Source organism: Acinonyx jubatus, chromosome E4 (assembly GCF_027475565.1).
Source record: "Acinonyx jubatus isolate Ajub_Pintada_27869175 chromosome E4, VMU_Ajub_asm_v1.0, whole genome shotgun sequence".
NCBI classification, from domain to species: Eukaryota; Metazoa; Chordata; class Mammalia; order Carnivora; family Felidae; genus Acinonyx; species Acinonyx jubatus.
In genome coordinates, this window is record NC_069395.1 from 854,188 (window position 1) to 877,202 (window position 23,015).

Sequence of the window (23,015 nt, forward strand, 5' to 3'; positions counted from 1 at the left end):
GGGTCATCATCTAAACAGGACACTGAGCAAAGACACACTACCTGTCCACTTACATCACGTCCCAAACCAGGCAAAACTACAGCGGGCACTTCACGGAAGCCAGGACGGGGTCACCTTTAGGGAGGAAGAAGGGTGTTCCGACTGGGAAGCAACGTTCTGGGTGCTGGGCCGCAGCTCATGAAGTCACATACTTGGGCTTTATGTACATTTCTGCGTGGATGTGCTACACTTCACAATGGTAAAAGGTTAAAAATGAGAAACTCCCCGTACCTGACCCCAGCCAGTCTTCCTATGTTCTATTTTCCATTTAAGTAAAATGCGTTAGGTCTTACCTCTGTTTTCCTGCCTTCGAGGCTAAACAATCCCATGGCCTTTGACCCTTCTACCAGAATGTTCCGGAAGAGCCTCAGTCACAGCTACAGGGAAGGTGCCTCTTCCGTCCCTTTAACCTCACATGGGAGGCGGTGCTGAAGCAGAAGGCTTCACTCCCCAACAGAGCGTCAGCTCTCTCCCGGAAACAGTGCCAACTGCTCGTCACCGTCCCAGCAGCTCCCTTACTCGCAAGCATCTCACGGCCCCGGGTGCTTGGCTCCCACAGGGCAGTGACGCTGCCGGCCATCTGTGCGCTGTGCTATGGTGGGGACTCCACACATTGGATGAAACACTTTCTAAAAACTAACCAAAAGTAACATGTCACTTGCAGAACGTTGCAGAAAATACCAAAGAGCAAACAGTCCAAATGCTCCCCCCCACCCCCACTGGTCTACCCTTAATTCACCAGGGCCTCCCCTCCCCGTGTTTCCTCTGTGCACAGTGGCACCGTGAGCACACAGGTGCCCCCCGCCCCCCCCCCCCCCCCCCCGGGGCCAGGAGTCCGGCTGAGAAATGACCCCAGATGCAAGTCGTCCTGACTACATACCATCCAGGGTTACCAGCTACGACCAGCCACCGGCGGAGAGCTACCCGCTAAGATGAGGTACAGAGCCCCTCACTCCTCGCTCGGTGTTCTCAAAGTTGGCCTTCCGCCTCATGGCTGCAGAGCACTGGCTGCACCTGCCTTCAGGGGCCTGGATCCCCCCAAGCCCCGGGGAGGATCCGTTGTCACCGGGGCTGCAGAGTGGCTTTTAGTTTCCAATCTCTGCTATCTTTGCTTTTTAATTGTGAATGGTGGTCTGGCCTTGTAACGATTAATTTGGCTTGTTGTATATAACCTGGCTGCTGCAGGGTGCATATTTACAAGTCCTCCTAGTCCCTGATGTCCTACAGCCAGACGGGGCTGTGCACAGGGGCCACATCGAATCCTCTCTCCCTTCTGTAAGGCAGATGTCTGCAAACTCCTTCCGTATTTGCTCGCATAGTCCCGCGGCAAGAGGCACGTACTGCGTGTGAATGCAAGCTACTTAACTTGCAACACGCTATCAAAAAAAGTAACAAATTACTAAGCTATTTTTAACTATTAGGGCATCTTTTCAGAACAGGATATGCACATAAATAAACTCCCTTTCTTACCTTAACTCCTAGGAAACACATAATAAGCCCATTAAGCCCACGTTTATTGCCCTTTTTGGTTGCTGTTTCCCTTTCGGTCCTTTATCACTGGGTTTTTTATTGCACCACACCAACGTAACTTTCAACACCCTCAGGGCCTTCCCACATGGACCCCACCAGCTTTCTGCAGACAGACCGGTGACCTGCCGGCCCTGCCGACCAGTGCCCCTCAGCCGCGTTCGCCCTAACGCCTGTTCTGATGTTCATCACTAGACTGGCTTTTGAAATCGCAGCAGAGCAAAAGGGCTGCCTCAGGAGCCCCAGGAGACCGTGAGGTCTCCCTCAGCAGCAGGCAGGCGCCTGGACCCAAAGTCAGCCAGTAGAGGAGCGAAAAGTGGTATTTATCAACTATCTATAGGCACCAGGCATTGTGATAGCAAGCATTATCGTATGTCAAAGATCTAATATTAGGAAGAATAGCAAAACCATACTAATAGTAATGGCTAACAGGCTGTGCTACCTAGTTCACTTGAAAGTTTATTTACTTAATGTTTATTTCATTTTTGAGAGAACGTGAGCAGGGGAGGGGCAGAGAGAGAGGGAGACACAGAATCCGAAGCAGGCTCCAGGCTCCGAGCCGAGCTGTCACAGAGCCCGACGCGGGGCTCGAACTCACCGACGTGAGATCATGACCTGAGCTGAAGTCGGAGGCTTAACCGACTAAGCCACCCAGGCACCCCAAATGTCCTTTTTTTAAAAAGAATTTTTAAATATTTATTTTTGAGAGAGAGAGAGAGAGAGAGAGCGCGCGCACACACACACGCGCGCGCGCGCAAGTGGGGGAGGGGCAGAGACAGAGGGAGACACAGAATCCGAATCGGGCTCCAGGCTCCGAGCCGTCAGCACAGAGCCCGACGCGGGGCTCAAACCCACGAACTGTGAGATCATGACCGGAGCTGAAGTGAACCCTTAACCCACCGAGACACCAGGCGCCCCTCACGTGAAAGTTTAACCCCTGCGTGTGCATTTCGTCTTCTAACACCCCACACGATGGCCCTCTCGTGACTCGATGCGTCAAGCCCCGCCCCCGAAACTGCCTCTCCTACGGCGGCCGGCCTGGCACACAGCACACGGCTCACTTCCGGTGTGGCGCCGGCCGGCGGAGAGCGTCGGCGACCGACCCACATTTGGGCTCCTCTGAGCCAGAGTCCAAAGGGGGGGCCCTCCCACTCACTCTCGCCTTCTCGTCCTCCCTAGGGCCCGGCCCGTGGGTGGATGGGCTCGGCCCCAGCTCCTGGCAAGGGTCATGTCCCTATCTCCAAGGTTCGTAGGAGGCAGAGGGGACAAGCGCAGTCCTGTGGTGGGCGGGCTCGAAGGCGGCCTCTGCCCCTCGGTCCGCGCTGTGTCCCGGGTGAGCGGGCGGGTTTCACCAACAGCCGGTTTGCTGCACAGCCACGTGCCAAGTGGCCGCTTCCCGGCACGACCCATTTACTACCGAACCGACATGCTGACGTCGTTTTTCTCTCCGCGCTCTAGTCTGCACTGACCAGCTTGTAATTCTGTCTTCATAATAGTCTTAGAAGGAGTGTACTCGGCCCGCGTCTCGGTTGCCGTAGAGCTGGAGACTGGGGACGGCGGAAGGGGCCGAGGTAGAGGGGCTTGGCGCACTTCTGGCGGACGGACTTTCTGTGAACGAAAGCGGAGCCATCTCCAGGCATCTGCAGTGTTCTTTCCAGAGGGAACGAGTAACACATATCTTTAAAAGCCTTCCTTCGGCACCGACGAGTTCACAGACGTTCCCGACTACACACACCAGCTCTGTGTATAGAAGGTGTGTGAAGGCAGAGAGGCGAGGTTTGAAGAAGGCGGCCTCGAAGACAGGAGTGACGTGGCCACCCAACACTGGAAGGGGATGCTCACCTAGAGCCCCTGGAGGGAGCACGGCTCTGCGACACCCCGATGTTGGCCTAGTGATGCGGATTTCAGATTTCTGGCCTCCGGACCTTTGAGAACGATTTTCTCTTGTTTTGAGTCACCAAATTCATGGCAATCTGTACTACAGCTCTAGGGAGCTGACACGCCATCCTGATGGCCGGGGCAAACAGGGAGTTCCGAGTGCGAAACTAGCACAGACCTTGCTCGGGTTCCTGCCATCTGAGGCTATCAGAGGAAAAAGCTGAAACAGACCGGCTGTCAGAGACGACATGTGCACAGCCACAATTTCCATGTTTTACTTAAACCAAACAGTACGCCTTTCCCATTACTGTCTGGCAGAATTAGAACCTTTTGTTTTATTTGAAAAAATATTACAGACACTGTCCAGCACAAATCAACAGCCAATATCATATTTAAAATGGGTTAGGCATTCCCAATAAAATGAGGAATAAAGTAAGGATGGCCACCACTACTGTTATCTTATCTCAATTCTGAGATGCACCTCTAACATTTCTGATATTGTGATGTGATTACAAGGTGTGTATGTATTTCATATGATAGTCCCCCCGGGCTATTATTGAATCAGTAGCATGCTTTATGCTCAAAAGTCTTAGAATGAAAAAAATATGGTACTTAATATTGTTTCGGAAATTCTAGCATATCCTAAAGCAGAAAAAAAGATACGCTAAAAGTAAAGAAAAAACAGATTATTTGCAGATAATATCAGAACTGCAGTTGACCCCAGAATGAAAAATTCTTAGAACCAATGGGCAGTCAAGGAATATGGCTGGATATAAGAAAAATATACAAAACACAACTTCTTTCTTATGTGTAGGGTAAGAATACTGTACTCTTAACAGCAACTAAACCATTAAAAAAATAAACATCTAGGAATAATCTTAAGAAATGTGAAAGCCTACATGTGGAAAAGTATACAACTCTGCTGAGGAGTGTATTCTTAAGTACAAGGATACGCCAACCCCAAATGAGATGGCGGGACAATTTACGAACTGAGCCAGAGTAAGTAACTGGTCACTGCAAGTTCTAATGAGGTCAGGGCAGAAAGGACTGAGTAGCTGACAAATGATTACTTACACTGTCTTCGTTCACAGCAGTCTGGTACGACACAAGGATGGAGCTCCAGGCTGACAGGGCAGGACCACGTTCCCTAAAGCGTGTATACTGGTCTGACATGTGACAGGGAGCCAAAAGCAGCAGGGAGGGAGGAAGGGTATGTCAACACAGGGAGCTCGGCCAACTCATCGGCTTCTGGGGGGGGGGGGGGGAACGTATTTGGAGCCTTGTCTTACAGTAATAAGCCAAAATAGGTTACAAATGGATTAAAAGGCTATTTGTAAAGTATTCTAAAAAACTAAGTCAGAATGTCTGACTTGTTTCACAGCAATGGAAGACATCTGTTCACTGCAGATAAAGTTTTGTGGTTCAAAAAACAGGACAGTGTTTAAGAATCAGTTTAAAAATATATTAATAAAAACATGAAAGCAGAGAGGGAACCCGTTACAACACACGTGGGACCCAGAGCTGTGTGCGCGTGTGTGTGTCAGACACTTACACACAGTGGTGAGCTCTGCTCTGCAGGCGGCACACCGGCCTACCCTTCAGCCCCATCACCCGAGAGGCACACAATCACGGTCCCCATGTTGCAGAAGAGGAAACTGAGGCAGACCAAAGCCACGGAGGTTGCTGGAAGTCCCAGAGCCAGCACTCTGGCTCACAGCAGGTGGCCTTGGCCTTAAGCCATCCCCACGTTGTACTTTTATCTACAGTACGGTTGATAAAAAGGCAATTCGCACACACAAACAAGAAGTATAAATGCCTGTCAAACATTCGGGGAAACAATCGCACTAACAACTAAAGGCACGAAAATGTAATAAATCGGTCAAAAAAAAATAAGACTACCCAGTGGTAGCTGGGGACTCTACGTCTGCCTTCACAGTCTCACCTTGGACTCTAGGAAACCCACACTGGCCCTACCCAAAATGTTCTCAAATAGGATTAGGTCACCGCCATCTCCGTCCTTTAAACCCTTTATGGCTACCCACTGCTCTTTGGATAAAGGCCCAAGGTCACGACAAGGTCTGCAGCATGCCCCGCTTCCTGGCTAAATGTCCCCTAAGCAGGCTTCACAAAAGGCACCTTCCGCTCTGTCTGTCCAACAGCCACAGAGCACTCTTGCAGGCACACACTGTTTTCTCCTCGTCTTGTCCCTGTGCTGGGAGCAGAAGGCATATAAAATTTATAGTACCCATGACCCTAGGAAGCTTTCTTCACGGTCTTTAGCACTAGCTGCAGCTAAGCATTTGCAGGCTATCTGATCACGTGTTACGTCCGTCTCTCCTGAGCAGTACAAGTCTTACAGCCGTGACCCAGCACGGTGCTTTGGTGATAGAAGGTACGCGACAAATCACCCGTCAGAGGAGCATGCGCTAATGACTGGATGAAAGGAAGAGGTGGGAGGGAGAAGACCAAGAAGGGAGGGGGAGAAACAGCTACTTAGACGACGGGTCCAAGTGTTGTACGAAAGTAATCGGACACTGGGCGTCAGAGGTCTCAAGTATGTCCGTGACTTCAGCTAACAGCCAACAGCCATTACCACTAATTACAATGTAATCCTAGGACTACATAGTTATTATTAGTGAACATAATAATAAAGATCCATCTTGAGGAGGAAAACCCGAAATCTAGTATGAAAACTTACGTTTGCGACAGCATTGTTTAGAATAGGGAAAAACTGAAAACAGCCGTCAAGTCCAAAGTTGAACACATGGTCACATAAATTCTGGAAGAGCCGTGAATTAGTTACATGACACATAAGAGTGGTATTTACAGAGTTAACGCCACGGGAAATGTTTGAATCATAACAAGTGAACAGAACACAAAACTGTAAACACAGAACAACTTCAGCTTTTGGAAAACAACGCGCCCAAGTGGCAGGTACCGACCAACCCCACAAGAAAGGCTTCCTTCCTGAGGCAGCCCGATTCTGCCCACCTTCCTCTGAGAAGGCCAGGCTTCCTCCCCAGACCCGGAGGGAGGACTGTGGGGCATCCAATAACCTCCTCTTGGCGATTCCGTTTCTCCTGCCAGTGATACGTGTGACAATTCTGGCCAAGAAAACACAAAAAGCTGTCAGGGCTTCCTGTGACAAAGGATTCCTGCTGCCAACAGGTGATGTCCTGCGGTGGCAGAGTGGAGGCCGGGACAGGGCCGAGCTGCTCAATCAAGCAACCCCAGCACCGGCCTGTGTGCGGGATAAGCCACACGGCGCTGTGTGAAGCACGCCAACACGTACGGATGTCTGACAGGCGTAGTTACCAGTGATTTTATTCAATTTAATACTTTTCTGCAATTTTCAAGTTTCCTGTTATAAAGCATTAATTACCACCCCTCAGATGGGGGGGGGGGTCCAGTAAGAATAGGAAAACAAATACAAACGGCATAAAACTTGCCCTTAGGATGCGCGAAGCCTAGGGGCGCCGGGGGCTCAGTCGGTTAAATGATTGGCTCTGGACGCCAGCTCAGGTCATGATCGCACGGTCCGTGGGTTCGAGCCCCACGTCGGGCTCTGTGCTGACGGCTCAGAGCCTGGAACCTGCTTGGGATTCTGTGTCTCCCTCCCTCTCTGCCCCTCCCCTGCTCGCACTGTCTCTCTCCCTCTCAAAAATAAACATTAAAAAAAGCAGCTCAAAGTGTAGTAGTGGAAACAGTGTAAGACTCCACTTCGCAGCTACCAGAACGGCTCAAATAAAAACACCTGAACAGTATCTGAACCTGGGGAGGCTACGGAGCGACTAGAACTCTCATACGCTGCTGGCGGGAACACGAACCGGTGCCACACCGTGGAAACTGTTTGGCCGCTCCTTCTAAGGCTAAGCGTCCCACCACCGACACCCAGCAACTATACTCCCAGGCACGCACTTACCAGGAAGATACAAAGAAGCGGCCACAGAAAGGCGTCATGTAAGAAGGCTAACAGAGACCGGCGCAAGAGCAGGAAGGGGGAGTCGCCACCTAATGGAGACAGAGTTTCGGATTTGCAAGAGAAAAGGTTCTGGACGGTTGGCGATGTGAATGTACGTAAGAGGATTGTACCATATGCTTGAAAATGCTACACTTCGTGTAGCAATGTGTTTTGTACCTCAACAAAAAAAGATGAAAAAAATGGTCATAGAGCTTTATTCTTAAGAGCCCCAAACTGGAAACAAACCAAATGTCCATCATGTGACGAACGCACAAACACCCGATGTCCGTTCACACACAGGGTAACGACACGCGCGACCCGCTTGATCCCGACCGGAAGAACCACGCACAGAAGTGCACGTTCTAGAACTCCATTTGTGTGAAATTTTACAGCAGCTCAGCTAATGTATGGAGATAACAGACATCACAACAGTGGTGGCTCTGGGGAGAGTGGTTTCTGGCAGTGGCATGAGGGAACTTTCTGGGGTGATAGAAAGGTTTTAATTTCTTGATTTGGATGGTGACTAGCGGGCATATTTATCAATATTCACTGAAATATTTGCCGTCTATTGCACGTAATTGTATCTTAATAAAAAAGGGTCTTAGGGAAACAGCACATAAGGGCTGGAGGGGCTCCACCTGTCCTTTGGCTACACATGGACGAGTTCTTACCCCACATGGACAGCCACAGAGAAACACTATGCCGTGCGGTGATTCGTGGATATGCTAAGCACGTTAAAATTAAAAGAATTATACATACATATGTTTCAATCTCAGTTTTGTGGAACAAGCTTTGATATTCTGATAAATTATTTTAAAAAGGAAAAATATATATGCACTAATGTAATGTAAAATAAAATATAGACCATCTAATTCAAACTGATTTTATTTAAAACACGATGCAGCATTTTCATAAAATATTTGTTAAAATCTAAAATAAAATGGAATATTAGCTGTTTAAAATAATAAAAAAAAGCAAAACATAAAATACTGGAATACAGAATGAGAAAAAAACACTTTAAAGCTTGCAAGCAAAGGAAGAAATCAAAAAGCACAAAATTCGTCTACAGAATAACGAAAAGCAGGTTTTGTATGTTTAATGAAAAAGCCAAAATTAGATGGCAAACAACAAATCAGAAAAATATCCACGGCAGATAAAGTTGTTTTTATAAGGGGCACATATTCAGGTTTTTTAAGGGAATTTGTATAATTTGTGAAAAGTAACTTAAATGCAATTAAGTGAATAGACAAAATATTGACTGAGAACTTAAAAAAATGGAAATAAACATGGTAACCGTCTGTAAAGAGCTCAAACTTAACCCTAAGAAAAGATACACATTAAAACCAGACAGTAATTTTCAATGTAACAAAGATTTTCCGGTTTTCGTTAAAACGCCCGGTCCCGGAGCGGACAGGGCGCTGGGCAGGGTGCTGGGCACGCGGTCTTCGGGAAGCGCGTCGGGACCGAGCCCAGCACCGCAGGCCGCAGCAGATGCAGGCGGGGCCTGGTGCTTGGAGGGGAGCGTGGGGTCACACAGCGGCCCTCACCCCAAGCGTCTATTTCTAGGAGAACTACTCTGTGCTAAAGAAGAAACAAAAGGGCACCCGCTCCCTTTTTCGTTGGGAGCGGGCATGGCACAGGTAGGCTTCTGGAAGGTAAGGCCCCTCTCCGGGAAAGACGGATGTGCTCTGTACGTAGGGCAGACGTGGGCCTTCCCGGGGACAGGGCGGAAGACCAACACCGCACAGCCCCGGGGCCGAAGCGCCACTGGCCCCCCATCCGGCCGCCACACCCCCCGAGCCAGCGCGGGGCCGGGAACAGAAGCGCCAGGACGAGAGCGCACGGGGGAGGCGAGGTGCAGACGGCCACGCAGAGCTGCACGGGGGCGAAACGCAGTAAGAGCCCGAGAGAGACCCGTGCACCTCTACGCCTGCAGCCCAGAGACGCACACAGAACTTCATTTACTTAACAGCTGCGACTAAAACCCCAGAAAGGTCAGGGGGGCACGCACCACAGGCCGGCCTCTGCAGGGTGAGGTGAGCTGCAGGTCTCATCTCTTTTAGAATTTTCTAATTGGGATTTTTTTAGCCTTTCTTGAGTGTTTGGTATTCAAAAGGAAAAAAATGTTAAAGTTCACAACTCCTGATCCCAAAACTCCAATCAAAGAATGAGTTATTTATAAAAGGCTTGGAACAATGCCTGGCACATTATAAGTGCTCAAATAAATGTTTTAAAAATAAATACCCTAAGGAAAAGCCTCAAACTATGGAAAAAGCCTCCATATACACCATATCATTGTTGAGAAAGGTTTGAGTGGGGAGCGAAACATTTCACGGGGTGGAATTTCCACGTGGCTTCTCCGTGGGGCCCGACCTTGGCCTGTGCAGGCACACGGGGAGAGGCTCTGCGTTTGCAGGGTGGGCCCGGGGTCCTGGAGTCTGCAGACATTTACAGTGAGAACTGTATCTATCAGGCAGACTGGAGTCCTCATCAACACGATGCCAGCATTTTCTCCCTGTGGGCAGATTTTCATTCATGCATTTAATAAGCACTTATCAAGCACGTGCTACATGTCAGGCACTGTCCTAGGTCCTAGAAACACAGCAGTAAATGAAACAAAAATGCTTTCACTCATTATTCTCATGAAGCTGATGTTCTAACGAGGAGAGACAGGCAACAAACAACCATGCAACACCGATGGGTTATAAGTGTTAAGAGAAATAACGCCAATTAAGGGCGGGGGTCCTCAAATCTACAATAGGGCCGTGTTCCGGTGTTGATCCATAAGCAGAGAGAAGGGGGCCTAACCCATCGACGGAGGCCCAGGGAGGCCTCTGGGAGAATCGTGACCTGAACCCCGACAGCAGATCGTCTGAGGGCATGGGGAAGGGCGGATGTGGCGGGAGCACCGGTGTGGAAAGGTCAGAGGGCACAGGAGCAGGGCCACACAGCAACAACTTGACGGACAAGCAAAACCAGGGCGGGCGTCCCAGTCGGAAGGCTCCGGAAGGGCCTCGAAGTAGGATCCGAACAGGGGTGCGCGCACACGCACACGGGGCAGTCATTCCACGTGGTTACGGACAAGCGGTTTACTCTGGCATCCCAGGTGTGGGCCCGTGACACACCTGTCCAATTATGGTGTCCCTGTCCCCTTGTCCACGGTGACCAGCTTACAATGCAGAAGAGCACTGCAAAGTCATCAGCTTGGGGCTGCCGGTGCGTACAGAGAAAACAGCAGAAAATGAGGCCAATAAGCAAAAAAAGGAGCAGAGAAAGGCAGGGCCAAGAGTCTGTGACACTATTTCAGCCACACCTGAGGCTCATCCTTGGACTTCCAATTAAATTGTCAAAGGCGGAGGGGCTCTTTTTTGCTTGAGTTCACACTGGGCTTCTGCCATCTACGACTGGGTTAACGCACCCTCTTTTTGGGAAAGAGCTTTACTCTGTGTGTGGTGGTGACGGGGTTCGGGGGGATGAGAGTATACACCCTGGTAGAGTTTCTCCCATTAGGGTTGATGAAGACGGTGAACTGGGTGCTTTAGGGCACCTGGGAGGGTACAGAGGCAGTAGCAGCTTCTCAGGTGGAGGAACTTGGGGGGCGTGTTAGTCTATATGGGTGAGGAACATAAACCTGTGAGTTGGTATAATCCACTTTACAGCCCTAAGACATCATCAAATAGAACCCAGAACGACAGCTGACGGAAACCACCAACAACATCAACCGTTTGAAACCAGTTTACTATTCCCACATTAATGCCCATTAGTCACAGGTCTTTCCTAAGTATTTCTTATTGCCACAAAGCTAGTACCTTGAACTCTTTACCTCTATACCAAACAATCATCCGGTGTTCTCCAGAAAACTTAACTCAGGCAGCTGGACCCAATATGGTCCAAACCTAAGATGTTAAAGCAAAATAAACTGCTATATCTCAAGAGATCACTACAGATGCCCAGAGCTCAGATTCTCTTGTTCACATATTTGAAAACTCTCATCATGGGGCGCCTGGGTGGCTCAGTCGGTTGGGTGTCTGACTTCGGCTCAGGTCATGATCTCACGGTCCGTGAGTTCGAGCCCCGCGTCGGGCTCTGTGCTGACAGCTCAGAGCCTGGAGCCTGCTTCCGATTCTGTGTCTCCCTCTCTCTCTGCCCCTCCCCCGTTCATGCTCTGTCTCTCTGTGTCTCAAAAATAAATAAACATTAAAAAAAAAAACAAAAAAACAAACTCTCATCAGTTGGTCACAGATCAGAATTCCAATCTTGGTCTGAGACACAGCTTTAAATCTTTAGGTCCTGGGGAGCACCTGGGTGGGTCAGTCAGTTAAGTGTCTGACTTCAGCTCAGGTCATGACCTCCGGATTTGTGAGCTTGAGCCCTGCATCGGGCTGACTGCTGTCAGCACAGGGCCTGATTTGGATTCTCAGTCCTTTGCTCTCTGACCCTCCCCCACTGGCGTGTGCACGCTCTCTCTCAAAAATAAACAAACATTAAAAAAAAAAAAACCCACCAAATCTTTAAGTCCATGAATAGGAAAGATGCTCATATTATACTGTTACTGTGTAACAGTGGCTTAAGGCAGCCTTTGTGTATTGAGCAATGGGTCTCAGTCTGGCAGAAATAACAATACCTCAAGATTTTTTCTTCTTTCCGCAGGCATTTCCCAAATACCTACTGTGTGCCCACGATCTCAGCACTGTGTGCCCATGAGCCTTTCCTTTTTCTCTGGGTGAAAAGGCCAAATCTCGGTTCACATCTGGACCATGCTAGGTAAAATGTAAAATAAAAGATAATTTATCACTGAACAATTTGAAGTATTATTCTTGCAGCAAATACTGGCCCTCTAAGCTCTGCTTATGCCTCCCTTATCCCCCTCACAGGTTCACACTGCCAGGGCGCGCTCTCCCTCTCTCTCTCTCATCACTGAGAAATTACAAGGCTCAAGCTCCATACAGCCTGAGAAGCCTGGGTTCTGGGTTCAAGTTCCAGTTCTGCCATTAACTAGTCTCAGGATTGTGGCTGAGACTCCTATTCTGCATCTGTAAAATGGGGATATGCTTACTTCCTGCACTGGGTTGCCGGACGAATGAAAGAAGTTAGTGTACGTAAAGCGCTTGGGACAGTGTCGGGCACACAGCAAGTGCTCAATAAGAAGCAATTATTAATTAACACTTAATAAGTGAAGCCCTAACCTCTTTCCAGTTCTACAATTTTATGAGGTCTTTAGTAGAGAGATTGTGGGTTTTGACATCCCCTCCCCCCAAGTCTGCTTCATCGTATCTGGCGGAATAGCAAACATCCAAAATAGCAAAAAGTTCCCCGCTCTCAATCCGCCGAAGCAACGGGGCACCTTCAGCAAGGGAGCAAGTTCAAGCGCCTGGGTGCCGTGCCCTTACTCATAACAGCTTGACACTTCGAATTCTGACAATTACCGTGCAAAGCAGACATCATTACCTTCGTTTTGCAGATAAGCCCGAGTAGGAGCAGAGAAGTTAAATAACTCAGTGTCGCACAGATGGCAGACGGCACACCTGACTCCAAAGCTCACGCCCCTTTCCACTCTTACCTCTCTGCGGCCCGTGCAGCAAGCACGCAAGTATTTGTTAAATAAAGAAAAAGACATTCGGAGGCTTCGACGCGAGGGGGACAAGCCTTGCTTGGTAAAGATGGAGTTGGCACCTTCGCCCACATCCGCTCGACAATCTGACGCTCCCCGTGACCTACTCGGCCTGCCCCTCCGGCAGCAGCCACCGTAGGGACCTCTGTGTGCCAGTGCCCTGCCCTCCCGGCTAGGCGCCTGCTGAGACTGCCCCCCGCTGCCCGGAAAACCCAAGGACAGTATCCCTTCTGGAAAGGCAAGTTTCCCAAACTCTGACATCACACGGAACACCTGCGGCAGGCTTACCCGCTAGCGGGGCCCAAGAATCACGCCGAGCGGATGGAGGACGGAGGACGGGGAGGTGACGCAACTAGGCCTCCCGCAGCAGGGCCAGGCCGAGGCTCGGCGCGGTGGCCGCGACCCGCAGCGGGCTGTCCACGGCGGACGCCCACGCCTTCCCCGCGGGAGGCGCGCAGGGCCGGCGCGGGCCAGCCGGGGGGCCGCGGGGCGCAGGCAGTCCGGGCGGGGAGGCGGCCCGGGAGCCCCGCGAGCCCCGCGTCCAGCCGCTCTCGCGCCCAGGGCGGCGGCGCCCCGGGTCCCCAAGCTGCTGGGCTCCGGCCGGCACGCGCGCCAGAGCATCCGCGCGCCCCGGGCGCACACGCGCGCGCGCACGGGCGGGCGCACACGCGCACGCACGCACCCTCCCCCCTCCCGCCCCCGCCCCGCGCCCCCTTCCTCAGCCGCTCCAGCCGGGAAGGGGATGCAGAGAAGGAAGCAGCCTCTTACCCGGTGCGGTGATCCTCCGGGCCGCGGCCCGACCCCACAGCCTGCCACGGCCGCGGACCCTCCCCGCCCGCCCCCACCACGTAGCCGCGCCACCGCCGCCGCCGCCGCCGCCACCGCCGCCGGGAATCAATGGCCCGGTCGCCGAGTGGTGACGTCACGGCGCGCCGGGCGTGGGCGGCAGCACCACGTGACCGTCGCCTCTTTTGTCTGCGTCGCGGTGGCGGGGGTTCCGCCGTCCCGGGCTCCCGGGGGCTCGCCGGGGTGCTGGTGCGGGGGGCGGCCCGCGGGTGCTCTCCCGGCCTGGCGCGGCACGAGGTGCCTCGGGGGTTTCGGTGGCGGTCAAGTGCACGGGGCCGGTTACGACGACGCCGCAACCGCTGGTCCTCGGATGGCCCGTTTATTTATTTATTTGTTTTCGGATGGCCCGTTTAATTTCGAAGGTCATTCGGTGTTCGCCCTCTCACCGCCCGACCCACTGACTTCAGTGTGGGGATGAGTCTCCATCCTTCACCACTGCCGCCCCTCGGAATTCGTCTCCATCCTGATTTGTGTTTACAGCAACTCTTCCATCGCTGCAACGGACTTTCACGTTTATATTCATTATTAAGCGATATAACACTACTTTCGTTTTTTAACTTTTGTCTAGCGTTCTGGACTTTTCACAAAGATGTTGCTAAATGTCTTGGCTAAATGTCAAGCTGCTTTAACAAGCCACCACGGGTTTAGAAACAACAGGTTCTCAAGGCTGGAAGCAGGGTGCCAGCCTGGTCCCCTTCCTGGGGGTAGGCTTCTGATGTGGCCGAAGGCCTAGGGGTCTCCGTGGGGGCTCTTTCCTGCACCCCCAATCCCAGTCACGAGTGCTAGCGCTTCCCAGTACGAGGGCTTCAGCGTGCTTATCCTGGGGGGACACCAGCATTCATTGTCACTGCCACATAATAGTCCATTATGTGAGTGTATCATTGTCCATTTTCCAGCTGCTGAGCGTTTATGCAATCTCTAGGTCTGTTTGCTTAGTTTTGCTTTTGTTGTTTGTTAGTTTTTGCGATTTCCAACAGTGTGGTTACGAGCAGTGCCTTTTGGTGTTTCTGTACAAAAATTTCTCTTGGGTACGTTTACCTACGGGTGGAATTGATGGGCTTTGGGTGTGTCACGTTTGACTTTATATGATGGTGCCATATCGTTACCCAGAGTGGTTATGCCCCAGTTCCACTTGTACCAGCACCGTATCTCCCCTCACACTGCAGACTTCTTGATTTCGGGCCATGAAAGGGGAGTTATATAATGTCCTGTCCAGGCTTTATTGGCATATCCCCGAGGTTCAACATCTCATATAGTGTGTTGGCCATCTGTAGTTCTTGACTGTGAAATACAAGTGTCTGGGGCTGGAGGGATTTCAAGGCAGAGCGAGGAAAAAGATAAGACCACGAGGTGGCAGTAACACACACACAGGCTTTCTTTGGGTCACCTTTGACAGATTTGTAGGTGGGGAAGGCCCTCAGAACTAGACAATCCAGAGACTCTGGAGCATTTAGATGGCGAGGAGACCAGATGTTAGGTGTCCGTTGCTCTGCAGCCCAGCAGGAAGTCGCTGGGTCGGAAAGCTCTGAAGGGCAGCCGCAGGTTGGGGTCATTATAGCCACAGGGTTTATCTTCTCTGTGACCAGCAGATGTTGGGTGCAGTTTCATGAAGTATGCAAAACAGGCACGTGGCTCTAAGTGGCTAACAGCTTGTTGGAACAGTGTTTAAAACAACTGGATGTGTAAACACTTGAGGTTGTACTTACTGGCAGGCTTTGAGTTTATAGGTCCCAGCCTGCTGTACAGAAATAAACAACCTAGGGGGGGCCATCCTTGACTCGCTTTTATGATACCCAGTTCGTGTCTTTTCCTCACTGTTTTGTTTTTTCTAGTGGATTGTACTGAACACTACTCCTTTGTCACTTATGTGTTGCAAATTTCTTCTCATGTCGTGTTGCTTGTCTTTTCACTTCCTATTTTGATAAAAATGTTCTTTTTAAAAAAATTTTACTTAAGAATTTTACTTTTTAATGTTTAAATATTTACTTATTTTGAGAGAGAAAATGAGCAGGAGAGGGGCAAAGAGAGAGAGAAAGAAAGAATCCCAAGCAGTCTCGGCACTGCCAGCACAAAGCCTAACGCGGGTTTCCACCTCACAAACTGTGAGATCATGACTGGAACCAAAATCAAGAATTGGATGCTTAACCAACTGAGCCATCCAGGTGCTCCGATAAATACATGTTCTTAACTTCGAGTTTATAAATGTTTATTCTGTTTTTTTTTTCCGCACCCCAATAGACATTAACTTATACTTCCAAACATAGTTTTGTTTTTGATGTTTGAATTCTTATGCTCTCTGGAATTTACTTTGGTTTATGGTTTTACTTTTTACATGCACATGAGTTTTCCACCCCCCAGGTCTGTTTTTTTACTAGCCCCTCCTTTCCCAACTGATTGTCATGCCAACTTGGTCATATATTACGATTCCGTTTGTGCATGGCCGTATTTCTAAACTGTCTATTCTCTTCTACTGGACAATTCGTCTTAGTGTCCACACCACACTGTTTAATTACCATAGTTAAATAAAAAGTCTTGGTTATTTAGGAGGGAAAATCTTCCTTATTTTTCTTTTTCATCTTCCATCTTGGCTATTCTTGGCCCTATGTTTTTCCAGACATATTTTAGAACGAGCTTCTCAAGTTGCGTGGGCACACACACCCACACACATACACAAAACCTGTTGGGATTTTAATTGACATTGCATTGAATATACACATAAGTTTGGACAGAATTCACATCTTTATGATTCTGAGTCTTCCAATTCATAAACAAGGAATAGCCATCTTTTTACTAGGTCTTCATTAATGTCTTTTCAGTAAAGCCTTATTATTTTCTGAATCCAGATCTTGCACATTTTTTGTTGGGTTTATTCTTACTTTGTAGCTTTTGATGCTATTGTAAGGGATATTCTTTAAATTTACACTTGGTAATGGTCTGTTGCTGGAGTAGAAATAAATTTCAGTTTTGTATATTGATGTTGTATCCAGCCACCATGCTGGATACAACACTTAGTCTTTGATTTTAATAATTTGTTCTTTCTAATAATTTGTAAACAATATGTAGACAATCATTATATGAAAATAATGTCAGTTCCAGTCATTTTTGCTTTTTATTTTTCTGAAAGTATAACACTAGTTAATGAACAGAAATGGTGATGTTCTGACATTCTTGACTTGGGCAGTCTGGACTTGATTTTGAGTTTTGAAAAGTAAATTTTGAATTATTTTGTAGAATTATTTTTGGTAAATAAATTTAGAATGATATTTTGGTAGGCTTTTTGTAAACCCCCTTTGTCAAAGAAGGTTCCTCTTGTTCCTAATTTACTGAAAAGTTTTTATTTTGAATGGATATTGAATTTAATCAAAAAATTTCTACAGCGAATGAGATGATCATATTTTTCTCTGCCTTTAATATATTGATAAAGGACATTTATAGACTTTTTAATATTAAATTGTCCTTACACTCTTACGATAAAGTACTTGACCATAAATTATGATCAATTTTCTATGCTGTTTTACTCAGCTTCTATGCTATGTAGGATTTTTACTTTTGTATTAATGAACATCATGGGCTTGTGATTTTCCTTTCTCATTCTGCCTTCATCTGTGTTTTCAGGCTCATAGAATGATACAAAGAGTATTCCTTCTGTTTAGATGTCCTCTGGAATATCTTTCCCTTCTATTTTTGGTAGAACTCACCTATAAAACTATCTGGGCTGGGTATTTTCTTTGTGGAAAGAGGTCTATTTGTTTGTTTGTTTATTTATTTATTTATTTATCTATCTATCTATCTTTTTTTGAGTAAACTCTACACCCAGGGTGGGGCCCAAACTCATCACCTCAAGACCAAGAGTGACCAGGTCTACTGACTGAGCCAGCCAGGCACCCCTGTGGGAAGATTTTAAAATACTGCTTTCATTTCATTAATAGTCATGAGACTGTGAGACTGTTTAGGTATCTTATTTCTCCTTGAAGCGGTTTAAAGGACTTCTCCACTTCCTCTAAGATGTAAAGTTTATTGGCGCAAAGCTGTTGGTAGCGTTGTCAGTCCCTGCCGTGTTTGCAGTTACCTCTCCTTTCACATCTATAATATTGCTTGTGGTGGACTGTGTTACTGTTCCTCCAATATTTGCCCCCCTTCTTGTAAGAGGACTGCACATCCACACCTGTTACCTGATTTGAAGCGCCTCTTGTGGGAGGAATACGGACACCCACTCGTCTGGCAATGGCTTTGGTCACGGTGACATCGTATCTGAGCAGAAATTTTAGAGGCTATCGTATGGGTCTGCCCTAGCTCTCTTGCTCTTTCTTCTCCGCCATGAGAGTGGCACGGCTGTCCCTGGGGGTCCCCAAATGGAGAGGACACGTGGAGGAAAGTCTGATGGCGATTCTGCAGTCGGCCTATGCAGCAGGCAAAAAATAAGCGAAATTTGGAATTTTGTCAGCTACCACGGCATATTATGGTCAAAAAACTTATTTTATTTACATCCAAGCTGGTTAACATTTAGTGTAGTGATGATTTCAAGAGTAGAAATGAGTGATTCAGCACTCACACATAACACCCAGTGCTCATCCCAACAAGTGCCCTCCTTAGTACTCATCACCCATTTAGCCCATCCCCCACCCAATACCTCTCCAGCAACCCTCAGTTCTCTGTATTTAAGAGTCTCTCATGGTTCGCCTCCCTTTCTCTTTTTATCTTATTCTTCCTTCCTTTCCCCTATGTTCATCTGTTTTGTTTCTTAAATTCTACGTGTGAGTTAAATCATATAATATTTCTCTTTCTCTGACTGATTTCACTTAGCATAATACCCTCTAGTTCCATCCACATAGTTGCAAATGGCAAGATTTCATTCTTTTTGATTGCCCAGCAATACTCCATTGTATATATATCTCACATCTTCTTTACCTGCTCATCTGTCCATGGATATTTGGGCTCTTTCTATACTTTGGCTATTGTCGATAGTGCTGCTATAAACATTGGGGTGATGTGCCCCTTTGAAACAGCACACCTGTATCCCTTGGATAAATACCTAGTAGTGCAATTGCTGGATTGAAGGATAATTCTATTTTTAACTTTTTAAGAAACCTCCATACTGTTTTCCAGAGTGGCTGCACTAGTCAGGTGTGAGGTGGTATCTCATGGTGGTTTTGATTTGTGTTTCCCTGATGATGAGTGATGTTGAGCATCTTTTCATGTGTCTGTTCACCATCTAGATGTCTTCTTTGCAGAAGTGTCTATTCATGTCTTTTGCCCATTTCTTCACTGGATTATTTGTTTTTTGGGTGTTGAGTTTGATAAGTTCTATGTAGATTTTGGATACTGACCCTTTATCTGCTATGTCGTTTGCAGACATCTTCTCCCCTTCTGTCGGTTGCCTTTTAGTTTTGCTGATTGTTTCCTTTGCTGTGCAGAAGCTTTTTATCCTCATGAGGTCCCAATAGTTCATGTTTGCTTCTGTTTCCCTTGCCTCTGGAGACATGTTGAGTAAGGAGTTACTGTGGCCGAGGTCAAAGAGGTTGCTGCCTGTTTTCTCCTCTGGGATCTTGATGGTTTCCTGTCTTATGTTTAGGTATTTCACCCTTTTTGAGTTTATTTTTGTGTCTGGTGTAAGAAAGTGGTCCAGGTTCATTCTTCTGCATGTCGCTGTCCAGTTTTCCCAGCACCATTTGTCGAAGAGATTGTCCTTTTCTCATTGGCTATTCTTTCCTGCTTTGTCGAAGATTAGTTGGCCATACGTTTGTGGGTCCATTTCTGGGTTCTCTATTCTGTTCCATTGATCTGTGTCTGTTTTTGTGCCGGTACCATACTGTCTTGATGATGACAGCTTTGTAACACAGCTTCAAGTCTGGTTATAGTCAAAACTGACTGATGAATTACTTATGTTATTTTTTCTCTGTGATAAATCACTGCAGAGGCTATTTTGTTGGCCTTTTCACAGAACCAACTCGTGGATTTTCTCTGTGTCTTGGCTTCCTGTTTCATTGTCTATTTCTGTTTCTGCTCTTATAATTATCATCTCTTTCCTTCTACTTTCTTTGGGTTTATTTTGTTTTCTGCTTCTTAAGTTTTGTGCTTACTTTATTAATGTTTAACCTGTCCCCCCTTATATAAAAAGCATCTAAAGCAATAATTTTCTCATGAAGGACTACTTTTCATATCCCACTTTCTTTCCCACTTTCCCACTTTATATCCCTTTTTCTTTCTCTCTTTCTTTCTTTCTTTCTTTCTTTCTTTCTTTCTCTCTTTCCTTCTTTCCTTCTTTCTTTCTTTTTCCTTCTTTCCTTCTTTCTTTCTTCTTTCTTTTTTAAAGTAGGCTCCATGCCCAATGTAGGGCTTGAGCTCATGACCCTGAAATCAAGAATCGCATGCTCCTTCGACTGAGCCAGCCAGATGTCCCTCCCACAAGTTTTTTTTTTTCAACGTTTTTATTTATTTTTGGGACAGAGAGAGACAGAGCATGAACGGGGGAGGGGCAGAGAGAGAGGGAGACACAGAATCGGAAACAGGCTCCAGGCTCCGAGCCATCAGCCCAGAGCCTGACGCGGGGCTCGAACTCACGGACCGCGAGATCGTGACCTGCCTGAAGTCGGACGCTCAACCGACTGCACCACCCAGGCGCCCCCCCCCCCCACAAGTTTTGATAGATACTGTTTTCATTATCATTAAGTTGTAAAATGTATCTAAGTTTTTATTATGGTTTCTTCTTTGACTCATGAGTTATTTAAAACACATGTTCTTAAATTTCAGAATCTATCACAATTTTAAATTCTAAATACTTGCATTGTGATCGGAACATAGTTTTTGTGATACTTTTCTCTGAAATTTGTGGATAGTTGCTTTTTGGCCTAGTATATGCTCTAATCTTATAAACGTTCCATGTGTGCTTGAAGAAAGTTTGTTTTCTTTCACTATTGGGTATAGAATTAATATATTGCTGCAAGCTTGTTACTTTTGTTGTTCAAACATCCTGTATCTTTGCTGATCTTTTTTTTCCCTTTTCTGTCTGCTTGGATCAGTAGTCATAGATGAAGTCATGCTGAAAACACAGTTTTCATGACATGACTACCACCGGTGGTACCTTTGTCAATTTTTCCTTGTAGTTTTTACCAGTTTATATTCTCTGTATTTTAAACGTGTTTCATTAGGTGCTTATATGTTTAGAATTGCGTTAGTATAATTTTTGGTTAACTAAATCTTATGTCATTACACAGTTATCCCTTTCTATTTCTGTGCTGCTCTTTATCTTAAGGCTTATTTTTTGTCTGATATTAACATAGTCAAATCAGCTTTCTTGTAGTGAGCATTTGCTTAGAATGTCATTTTGATCCTTTTATTTTCAACCTAAGTTCTTTTGCTTTAGATGTACTCATATACATAGCCGGGTTTTGAAAATTCTTAGCTGGCAATCTCTGTTTTGTAACTGTCAATTTTTGGTCACATGTATTTGTTGTAATTGTTTTTATATATATTTATTTTATTAAAATATTTTTAAAGTTTATTTTTACTTATTTTGACAGAGAGAGAGAAAGAGAGAATAAGTGGGGGAGGGGCAGAGAAAGAGGGAGAGAGAGGGTCCCAAGCAGGCTCCACACTGTCAGGCTAGAGCTGGACATGGGGCTCGAACTCACAAACTGTGAGATCATGGCCTGAGCCGAAATCAAGAGTTGGTTGTTTAACCGACTGAGCCGGTCAGGCGTCCTGCAATTCCTAATATATTTAGACTTTGAGTCTATTTTACTTTTTGATTTCTTCTTGTTCTAGGTATTTTGTTTCTGATCTTTTTCTTTCTTGTGTTCCTGTTCTTGGATTCACTGAGTTCTTTCTGAAACTTTTTTTTTTCCCATTCCACATTTTTCTTTTGAAAGATTTGGGATTATACTTTCTCTTTTTGTAGTATTTTGTTGTTGTTTTTTTTTTTTAATTTGTCACGCATTCTAATTGAACAAGGTCCAGGGTTCAAGCAGTGTTGACACTCCTCTAGACAGCACAGGAGCTCTGAAAGCTTTGGCTCTTTGCGCTCTCCTTCTGACTTGCGCAGAGCTGTTGTCTCCGTTCTTGTTTCTGTCTAACTGCGCGCGGATCAGGCATTGTCGTATGTTTGTTTGGGTTCACATACAGAGAAAGGAGAGCCGATGCGAGGATGTGTTTACCAAGTAGCTGCCACTTAGTACAACTGGGACAGCTCAGCCTTGGGGGACTGTCCTTCCAGAAGCCGTAGAAAGCGTGTCTCAGGGAAGTGGGCCTGCAGGAGTATCTTAAAGGTGTCTTCAATCACTCAATAAACTCTCCTGGGGAGAGAAGAGAGGAATCCCCCTACCGACCCGTTTCCTTCTGTCGTGAACGTCGACTCCCCTGCTCTTCTGTGTTGTGCCGCGTGTCCCCCGCTGTCTGACCGCGGGCGTCAGCCGGGCAGGGCAGCCGCGGGGCGGGGCGGGCAGGGCGGCATGGGGCGGGGCCGTCGGCGCACCTGCTTGGCGTCTGTGCACAGGGGGCCCCAGCAGCGGTGGCTGGCGCTGAAATTCAGCGTTCTGCAGACAGGTGAGGCCGAGGGACTGAGCACATGACGACCAGCAGGGAGGGAGAAGGGACGGCACGTTAGAGGCACAGGTGTGGGGGCGCGCTCGTCCTTGAAGGCGTCCTTGAAGACGTGCAGGAATAGTCCAAGTGCGGACTCCCTTTGTTGAAGCCTCGTGTGCGCCGTTTTGCCCTCGCGTCCTTTCCGTAAGCTCCGGTGGGACGCACGCGAGTGTGGACCCATAGCGTCGGGAGTAACTAGAAATGGAGGGACAGGCCGCCGGGCGGAAGGGAGGTGTGTGGGTGCAGAGGCTTTGGCTGTGGGGTTTGGGAAGTCTTTGAAATGGCCCGTCTCCGTGTCCCTCCAGGAGTGTTACTAAATATGGCAGGTCATGTACGAGAGCCAGATCACAGTGTTCTGTTATCTTCTGATGGGCTCTCGAAGTTATTATTGGCAGAATTTTTCATTTGAGAGAAAGTTTGAAAGGTACCTCTGGGCGCTGTTAAGCACTTCCTTCTTCAGACTCACTGAAGTAGGTAGAATAAATAAAAATCACACAAAGATGTTTCAAACCAGATTGTGTCAGATCAAGCCTCCCATCAAGAACAATTAGAAAGGTGTGGGGCACCTGGGTG

At 47.6% G+C, this 23,015-nt stretch overlaps 1 protein-coding gene across 5 annotated transcripts in view; it reads right to left on the bottom strand.

Annotated features, from left to right (window-relative positions):
- Positions 1–13,893, bottom strand: part of ADAR (adenosine deaminase RNA specific) — a 39,099-nt gene extending 25,206 nt beyond the window's left edge. The window contains exon 1 of one of the 5 annotated variants that reach the window (XM_027048453.2): positions 13,785–13,893. Coding sequence is in view for 4 of the 5 variants with exons in the window: in XM_053209777.1 (XP_053065752.1) it covers positions 333–368 (36 nt within the window). In the remaining variant the exon portion in view is untranslated. Of the gene's footprint in view, positions 1–332; positions 619–13,784 lie in introns of those variants that run through there. The other 4 variants (XM_053209777.1, XM_053209779.1, XM_053209778.1 and 1 more) reach the window with 4 other exon arrangements.
- Positions 13,894–23,015: the final 9,122 nt, after the last annotated feature.